General features: G+C 42.4%; 1 protein-coding gene across 1 annotated transcript; it reads right to left on the reverse strand.

Annotated features, from left to right (window-relative positions):
* Positions 1-6,420: 6,420 nt before the first annotated feature.
* Positions 6,421-7,052, reverse strand: LOC123239398 (60S ribosomal protein L36a). The gene has a single exon (XM_044666665.1). The coding sequence runs from the start codon at positions 6,829-6,831 to the stop codon at positions 6,511-6,513; it is 321 nt and encodes a 106-aa protein (XP_044522600.1). The 5' UTR covers positions 6,832-7,052; the 3' UTR covers positions 6,421-6,510.
* Between the last annotated feature and the right edge of the window lie 2,600 nt (positions 7,053-9,652).

Raw genomic sequence — 9,652 nt, forward strand, 5'->3', positions numbered from 1 at the left:
TATGACTGCAAAGAGCTATCTGGGTTAATCAGTAATGATGATTTTGATTGTTTGTTTTTAAAGAAATCAATCAGGGAGCAACTAGGTGGCTCAGGAGAGAGTGCCAGGCCCAGAGATGGGAGGTCCAGGATTCAGATCTGGCCTCAGATCCTTCCTAGTTGTGTGACCCTGGGCAAGTCACTTAACCCCACTGCCTAACCCTTACCGCTCTTCTGCCTTGGAGCCAATACATAGTATTGAGGCTAAGACTAAAAGGTAAGGGTTAAAAAAAGAAAAATCAATCAGTCAATAAACATTTACTAAGTGCCTACTACATGTCAGTCACTGTACTAAGTGCTGGGGATACAAAAAGCTCACAATCCAATGAGGGAGACAACATTCACACAAATATATACAAAGCAAGCTACATACAGGATAAACAGGAAATGATTGAGATGGAAGAAAGGTTGGAGAAGGCTTCCAATAAAAGATGAGCTTTAAGTTAGGAATTAGGGGCAGCTGGGTAGCTCAGTGGAGTGAGAGTCAGGCCTAGAGATGGGAGGTCCTAGGTTCAAACCTGGCCTCAGCCACTTCCCAGCTGTGTGACCCTGGGCAAGTCACTTGACCCCCATTGCCCACCCTTACCAATCTTCCACCTATGAGACAATACACCGAAGTACAAGGGTTTAAAAAAAAAAAAAGTTAGGAATTAAAGGAAGCCAGGGGAGTCAGTAAGTGGAGGAGAAGGAATAAGAAAGTTCCAGGAATGAGGAACAATCAGAGGAAATGGCCAGAACCAAAAGATGGAGTGTCCTGTTCTCAGACCAGCCAGGCCAGTGTCATTGAACCAAAGAATATATGTTGAGAGTAAGGTGTAAGGTAGGAGGGGGTCTAAGTCAGGAAGGGCTTTGAATGTCAAACAGCATTTTTGTATTTGACCTTGGAGAAAATAGGGAGCCAATGGAATTTATTGAGTAGGATGTCATTTGATCGGACCTGTACCTTAGAAAAATCCTTAGGGATTGAAGTGGGGAGACTTGAAAGCAGGCTGACCTACAAGCTGACTATTACAGTAATCCATGCGTGAGGTCATACGGCCTGCACTAGAATGGAGCATATTTGAGAAAAATGTTGCAAAAGTGAACTAGAAAGGTGTTTGGATATGTTTGTGGATTAGAGATCTTGAGGAGTCTAGGATGACATCTACATTTCAGAGATTGGGAGGATGATGTTGCCCTCTGCAAGAATGGAGGGTTTAAGTACTCCTATTTTAGACATATTTAGTTTAAGATGTCAGTTGGACATCCAATTCGAGATATCTGAAAGGTAGTTTGAAATGTGAGATTGTTAAAATAATGGTGTCAAATTCATTAGAAATGGAACCCAGTAAATATTACATAAGGATCCCTGTGGCCCATATATTGACTTAGTTTTAAAATGTAATATGTTTTATTCTATTTTCATTTGTTAATTATATTTCTCTACTATATGCACATATATAGTATTTTTCAAGAATGCATGTTTGACACCTCTATTTTACATTAATATATAAATCTGAAGTTTAATTAAAAGGCATTTTTATTTGAGATTTGGGCAGCTAGGTGGCTCAGGGAATAGAAAGTCACTCCTGGAGTAGGGAGGTCCTGGTTTACAATCTCATCTCTTGGGCTGACTTAGTCACTTAAACCTGTTTGCTAAGACAGAAAGTAAAGGTTTAGAAAAAAAAAAGGGGGGGGCAATGAGAAAACTGCTTTTTCAGAGCCAGATACAAGACCTTCATTTTTGCCAATGATCAGAATCTCCATTGTGGGCCAAAATAAAATCCCAGGATTTCTGAAAGTTTAGGCGTTTTTCAGATTTCGTTGAGATAGAGAAGGGAGACTTTAAAGACTTTAAAGCTCAAAACTCTACTTAGAGAAATACTTCTTTCCAGAGAATGGGGAGGTTTTTTTTTTCTTTTGTTCAGTTATTTCAATTGTGTCCAACTCTTCCTGATCCCCTTTGGAGTTTTCTTGACAAAGCTAATGGAGTGGTTTGTCATTTTTGCTAACAATTTTCAAATTAAATTTAAAAGATTCTCATATTCTTGTGAAAAAATAGCTGGAATAGTGTTTTTAGGTCTCTGGCACTCAGTTATTCAACAATGATAAGCAAAATGATTTAATCTGATTATCTGCTGTTCTTAACATACACTCATTTAATTAGGTCTTTGCCTCTTTTTCCCCCCAACAAGATGTAATCTAATAAGGATAGTCAAGTTATAAACATGGGCTAAACAACAAAGATATCAGTCAATCAATTGCATTGTCTATAGGAGAGTAATGGAGAACAATAGCACACAGGAGTGCTCTGGGGGCATTCAACCACCCTCCCTACCTCCCCACCTCCCCACCCCCACCTCTACAGTTCATTACTAGAAAGGGAGGGGGGACTCAGGTGGAGCTGTTCCCCTCCCCTCTCTACCATGCCTGAAGACATTCCTCACTTCACCAGCCCCTCCACCCTGAAGCCCAATGGGAGCACTTCCTCCCTCCCCTGTGTGGGGTAAGGTGGGGAGTAGCATGGCATGAAGTCTTCTGGGGCAGCATTCCTATCTCTAAAAGGTTCACCATCACTGCTATAGAATAATGGATGCCTGGCTTTGTTAAAGTTCATGTGACTAAACCTGAGCCATCATGCTGCTAAGGGGAAAAAACTAATACAATCTTGGCTTTCATTTACAGAAAAGCAATTTTCCAATTCAGGGAGATCACACTTCCACTGTACTCAGTGCTGGGCCATATTTGGGTAGTGAGTTCAAGTTGGAGCATCACAGTTTATTATTATTATTATTTTAATTTTAATTAAAAAAAACCTACCTTCTGTCACAGTATCAGTTCTAAGACATAAGAGGGGCAAGGGTTAGGTCTTTGCTTTTTAAATGTTTTTTACATTACTACTACTACTACACACAAAATTCAGATGTTTGTCTTAATGGTGTGCACTGGAATGGAGTTTCATTCATTAATTATATTCATTTCTTTCTTGATTAATGTTCTATTTTTCTTATCTCTTGCATTTCTTGGATATTTATTCCCCCACCATCAATGTTTCTCCAAAATAAAATATGTTCAATTAAATTTTCCTAGATCCCTTAAAAAATAAGATTATCAGGGTAACTAGGTGACTCAGTGTATAGAGAGCCAAACCTGAAGATAAGGTCCTGGATTCAAATGTGACCTCAAGATACTTCCTAGCTGTGTGACCCTGGACAAGTCACTTAATTGTCACCTAATTGCCTAGCCCTTATCACTCTTATGCCTTGGAACCAATATTTAGTATTGATTCTAAGACAGAAGGTAAGGGTTAAAAAAAAAAAGATTACTTCCATTTTGTGCCTGTAACTTTCCCTTTTTTCACTGTTTTAAAAAATGGCAAATTAGCAATAGTTTGCAATATACTTTAAATTTCTCTGCCAAATTTCCTGTCTTTTCCTCTTTATTCTCAACCTTACCTGGGGCAAATCCATTTGTTTCATAGTGAGTCCTTAGATAGCTGTCCTGAATAAATTCCCTTAAACTACTGATGAAATTATGAATTCTCCTTATACAAATGCATTTATTATTGAGTCTGTTTAACATAAATTTCCCCACTAGATATACCTGTCTTAATTCAATATTGCTATAAATGGGAAGAAATTTCTGAATATTTTTGATACTAAGCAACCACTAGGGGTAGGAAGGCCAATGGAAGGTCACCTCTCTGCATTGCCCATCTCCCACTTCAATCTCACTATGTACCAATCCTGCAAGTCTCTGGATTTGGGTGTCTTTGTGTCTGTTTGTACATAAATAACAAGGAAGTGATATCAACAACTTCAAATCCCCTAAGCTAACCAAATCTTGAACATGATCTCAATACCTTTTAAGGAAAACTATACTAGTTTGTATGAGAGCAGGAAATAGGATGCTATTCCTACCTTAGAGGTGGTGGAGGTATCATGAGGAAGCAATTAGAAATACAAAACTAAACCTTTGCTTGAGGTAAGTCATCAAGGTAATGGAACATGAATGAGTGACATCTGCAAGGAAGAGTATATAGAGAAGGGAAGGGAACCAAGGGAAATGTTGGAGGATACTAACATTTTGAGGAGCACAGAGAGAAGGAAGAGTCACAAAGCAGTGGGGGAAGCAATCAGTAAGGTTGGAAAACACCAGAAGTCTGGTCATATTCTGAATAGAGAGGGGCGGTGAAAAGTATCAGATGCTAGAGGTCAATTGAGGATGTGAACTGCCAAAAGGCCAATCACTGGTGACTTGAGAAAATTCTTACAATTCATAGCTCCCTTTTCTCAACTCTTCTCCTGTGTTAGAGGCATACCTCTGATACAAGCACTCAACTCAGTTTTGAAGTAGGGATAAGATGAGGCACTCAAACTCAAGTTTGCTTTGCCCTAATATAGATAGCAAGGATACACTAGCTCTTAGCTTCTGGACAGCCTTCATCTGTATATAAAAATGCACCTGATGAGCTGGACATGAAGGTATGACAACTTTCATGGTCTTAGGCACCTGGCAAATCTAGACTCAATATTGCTAGGACTTTTTATGCCTTTATTCCAGGAAGCTATGTCAAGGAAATGGATCAGTTGGGTCTCCTGGGGAGCTTTATTTTCTTTTAGGTAAGTCTTCCCAGTGTTGCCAGGATGAAAGAAGCAGTTATTATATTAGAGGAAAAAACCCTGGTCTTATCACATAGACCAATCAAGTCCCAGTGGCAGCTTTGTCATATTTTTTTTTTAAAAGGCTTTCCAAGTTTGTTGGTGGGATGAAAGGCTTCAGGGAAATGCTATTCCTATGTCACACCATCCTCTTTATTCCTGTCTCAAGTGACAAGTCTTTTTTCTTGCCAATAGCCCTCAACACATATCCATGATTACTACTCACACCTGTTTTTCCAAATAAATTGCCTTCTATTATTGCTATTGTTCTACATCTCTCCTCTGTTAATAAACTTGAAAAAGCTATCTAAACTCTATGCCTCTATTTCCTTTCTCTTCCAAACCCCCTGCAATCTGGCTTCCAACCTAATTATTCAACTGAAATTGCCCTCTGCAAACTTATCTATGATCTCTTAATTGATCTCTCTGTAATCTTTAATATCTTTTAACCTGAAAATTCCTTTATAGGTTTTCCTTGACAGGGCTCTGTCCTGCTATGTCTAATTGCTCCTTCTTTCTGGATCTACATACAGGTCACACCTACTGACTCTTTCCTCCCCCAAAACTAAGTCCTGGGACCTCTTCTCTTTTCTCTCACTAAAAGACCTCATCAGTTCCCATTAGTTCGTTTAGCAACAGTATGCATATAATCCCCAGATCTTTAAGTCCAGGCCTGGTTTCTCCCAAGATCCAGTCTCCTATTAACTGCCCCCTTGAACATCTTAAAACTGGATAGACAGCTCAAACTCCACAGGTCCAAAACATAACTTCAGTGTTGTTTCTGAACCTTACCCCTTTCATATTTACTAGTATCAGGGAACCACAATCTTTTTCTCACCCAACCACCCATGCCCAATCTTTGGGATTTCTTGGATTTCTCCATCATACCTCAGGAAGCTTATTCTTGGGACAATTGCCACAGTCCTATAAGGTCTCATTAAGTTTGCTACTCTGCATCACCAATACTCAATGTCTATTTTTTTAAACCATACATCCTATCTTAGAATCAATATTGTGTATTGGGAGTGGTAGGAGCTAGAGCAAGCCAATGGGGGTTAAGCGACTTGTCCAGAGTCATACAGCTAGTAAGTGTCTGAAGACGGACTTAAACCCAGGACATCCCCCTACTTTGGGCCTGGCTTTCAATTCACTGAGCTACACAACTGCTCCTTTTACTTTTGATTGCCTTTCTTTAGAACCCTTGGTAGGATATTAATCCAGGTCATACGCGCCAACGATGCATGTCCTCTAGAATTCCATCTGGAGGCTTTTTTCTCTCATTTGGTGGCCTTGTCAGTGCTCTTGGACCCAATTATTATCTCTATGCTCCTGCCACTCCCCCAACTAATCCAGCCCAGTCTCCCTCCACTGACCAGCCTTTGGACAAGATACTGAATATCTCAGACATCTCCAAATTCCACGTGTTCTTGCCTTTCTTTCCAAAATATGCCATCCCCTCTCCCCCCAACTCTGGCTCTCATCACTGCAAGATACCTCCCCCGCACCATATCGCAGTTACCCATTTCCCCGCATCTGATGTCGGGCCCCGAGGCTCCTGACTTTGAGGACACCTCACACCCACCCCCTCCCTCCCGGGCACCAGCATCCCCAGCCTCTTCCCACCTCAAGGGCCCGGGGGTCCCTCCAAGCTCGGCCCTCTCCCTCTCTCCGTCCCTCCCCTGCCCACTTCTGAGCCGCCCCCTCACCCCGCCCCGAGCAAACACGAGACGGAGACACGGAAAGGCTGGAACTTCAGAACGTTTAATCGTTTCTCTCCCGGGAGATCAAGGCGCCGGCGCCGGCAGCGGCAAGGCAGCGGCAGCAACAGCAACTCAGAACTGGATCACTTGTCCCTTCCGCTTCTTGTCTCCTCCCAGCTCGAAGTGCTTGCAGCGCTTGATGGCCAGCATTCTCTTGGACCTGCAGTTGGGCTCCACGCACTCGAGTCTCAGCACGATCTTCTTGGTGGTCTTGGCCTTCTTACGGAAGATGGGCTTGGTCTGGCCGCCGTAGCCGCTCTGCTTGCGGTCGTAGCGCCGCTTGCCCTGCGCATACAGAGAGTCCTTGCCCTTCTTGTACTGCGTCACCTTATGCGGTTGATGCTTCCCGCACTTCTTGCAGAAGGTGCGCCGGGTCTTGGGCACGTTCACCATGATGGCGGCGGCGGCTTCGGCTGCTGCTGAGGCGACACCGGGCGCGGGTGGGGGGCTCCCCGACTCTGCTTCACGTGGGGCCGGGCTTCTCTTGGGCTTTTCGGCGCCGCGAAGGACACGGGAGGAGACGAACAGAGTTCTGAGAGGAAAAAGCTGCCGGAGCCGGGAGCAAAGCGACCGGACGCACGAGACTCCCAGGGAGAAAGGGCTGAAAGCACGGGGACGCCGTTCTATTGGCCCGCTCGGAGCGGAAGTGGGAGTGGAAGATACCCAGGAGGCCAAGCGAGCCGGGTTGTCCAGAAGATCTGGTAATTCCTGACGAAAGTGCCGAAGTGCTCGGAAGGTGCTGCTCTTGGGCGGGCCTTTCTTGGCGCGAATGTGCTGTTGGGGTGTTGACGGGTGATTTACTGCCGGCTTGCGGAGCTACGGCTACCTACGAGGGGTGGCTAGTGTCGATTTACGACAGTGTTGCTGTCTGGTCCTTTGTCGCCAAGGTGATGATCATTTTAAAAAGTCTCCTGCCTTGGAGCCAATACACAGTATTGACTCCAAGACGGAAGGTAAGGGTTAAAAAAAAAAAAAAGTCTGGTTGTAAACACTAACTCGTGATTAGGGTTTTAAAACGGGAGCTCATTTGGAGTGAATGAGTTCCATCCCACGTCGGGGAAGCTTGTGGCCAGGCCTGTTGGGAGGGGCGCAGACACCACTGCCCGCGGGGACCGGAAGTGGAGGAACTTCTTCGCTCGGCGCCTCTACTTTAAAAAAAAAAAATGTCGGCAAGCAATTATTAAATTCCTACTGTGTGCCAGGCACTGTGCTAATTAAATAAATAGTTTGCAGGCATTTTTAAAAGTTAAACTGGCTTTTCTACAATCCCTTCAGCATGTTGACCCAATTTTATAAAAACTTGAAAAATTAGATTCTTAATACCCACGAAGTCCAGGAAAACAATTCCCAACCAGGCCATGTTTGTCTCTTTCTGCATCTTAATTTTGTCCCTTCTGTGTGACATGTTTCCTCTTTGTTCCTAGTGACTTGTATTCTCTCCATCCTTGGACAGAATTCTCAAGCTTTTCAAAGCAGTTTTTCAATATAATGTTATGAAAATTGACCCATTTCACCCTGTATCAGTTCATAAGAGTCTCTCTCACACTTCCCTATGAGAATTTTCATTTCATCATTTCTTAGGCACAGTACTATTTATTCATATACCAATGGTATCTAATCATTCCCCAAAGGGAGGACACTGAAGAGGGGTTCCTCAGAAAATGAGTCCAGGCACCCAGAAGTTCAAATTAGTGGAATTAATATTTATTAATCTATTGATTAATAAATGTACCTACTGGCCAGGACAACCTTCCTGGTGAAAGCTGCCCCAAACTGAAATTAAAATGCAGTTTTTGTAGGGTTCAAGATACAAAGAAAATAATGTTCATTACTGAGGCATAGCCTTAAAGCAAACTTTTTATCATCTGCAAGTTAGTAGTCTGGGACTTTCCACAGTATCTCTTATCCTGGACTGTGAGGCAGCTGTAGGGAGTTTCTCACGTGAATGTTATTTTTGAGTTGTCTGGCCTTCATGGGAAGGCTCATTCTTGATTTCTACTTTTTCCCAGGAAAAAACAGGTTTTCTGGACAATGACTTAGTTTACCTCACTTCAGACACCTCTTACTTTCCAATTTTTGGCTCTCAGAAAAAATCAGCATTAAATACTGATGTACATAGATGTCCTTTTTGCATTGGTTTGATTTCTTTGGGGATAGGATAGGGGTGTGCAGATGATCAAAAGAGATCATTGTAAATCACCTAGAATAATGCCTAGCACAGAGTAAAAGCTTATATAAATATTACTTCTTCTTAGTGAAATAACTGGATGCAAGGTAGGAGCTGGTGTGGTATCAAAAACAAAAACAAAAACAAAAAAATCATCCTCTCAAATTATAATTACTAACCTGGAGTCAGAAAGTGAAAGTGGAAGAAACAGCCTTTATTCTTTCTCATGAGAAAGGGCAAGTGCCTAGATAGAGCAAATGAAATGCATAGGCACAAATACACACATTATATAGGTTCCTGCAGGGAGATTGTCTCCTCCCTCTTCTGTCCCATTCCCATGTCTGGGGCTGCGACTTACAATATAGGCCTGAAGTCTACCCCTGTCAGAAAATAGCAAAATACATAGCTTGAGCTCTTCACTAACACCCCTTTAGAAGGGATAAGGTGATGGGGAGGTAACCATGTCCTCCTGAGCCTTAGCTTCTAAAGGTATGAGGAGATGCCTGTTTTCCTCCTTGAAGTGAAATAAAAGATCTCCCAACTCACTGGGCCTGTGGGCAATAACACTATGTCCTCGAGATCTTATTCTGCAAGCCTAAACAGGCTTTCATTTCTGACTAGAAGGTATAATGGATGTCTTACCCTGAGAACACATTTAATTCCCTTTTTATTTGACAAAAGGCTTTTCTTTGTCAAAGATTTTTTTTTGAGGAGGTGGTCCTTGTGATTTAGAGAAGGGAGGTGTTCATAGATTTTGTTTGTCTTAGACACAGTCTTGTATAGGATGGACAACGTTTCCTGTAGCTTCTTACAAACATTCTCCTAATTGCTTTATTTAAAACAAATATTTTTTCCCCTTCTGGACTTAGAAATGCCAGACAGCATAGTGCCAAAAGGGATGATCTCCAAGCCAGGAAGACCTGGAGCTTGTCATCCCTAGCCTCAAAAGAACTCCAAACCTAAGGAGGCTGTTGTGCTCACCAAGGCCTATTCTATTAATTTAATCATCAACAAACCCTTCAATATACAAAGAAAAACAAATAAACA

Source organism: Gracilinanus agilis, chromosome 3 (genome assembly GCF_016433145.1).
Source record: "Gracilinanus agilis isolate LMUSP501 chromosome 3, AgileGrace, whole genome shotgun sequence".
NCBI lineage: Eukaryota > Metazoa > Chordata > Mammalia > Didelphimorphia > Didelphidae > Gracilinanus > Gracilinanus agilis.

Coding starts and splice junctions, on each gene's coding strand:
- LOC123239398 (XM_044666665.1), bottom strand. CDS start 6,831: ATGGTGAACGTGCCCAAGACCCGGCGCACCTTCTGCAAGAAGTGCGGG.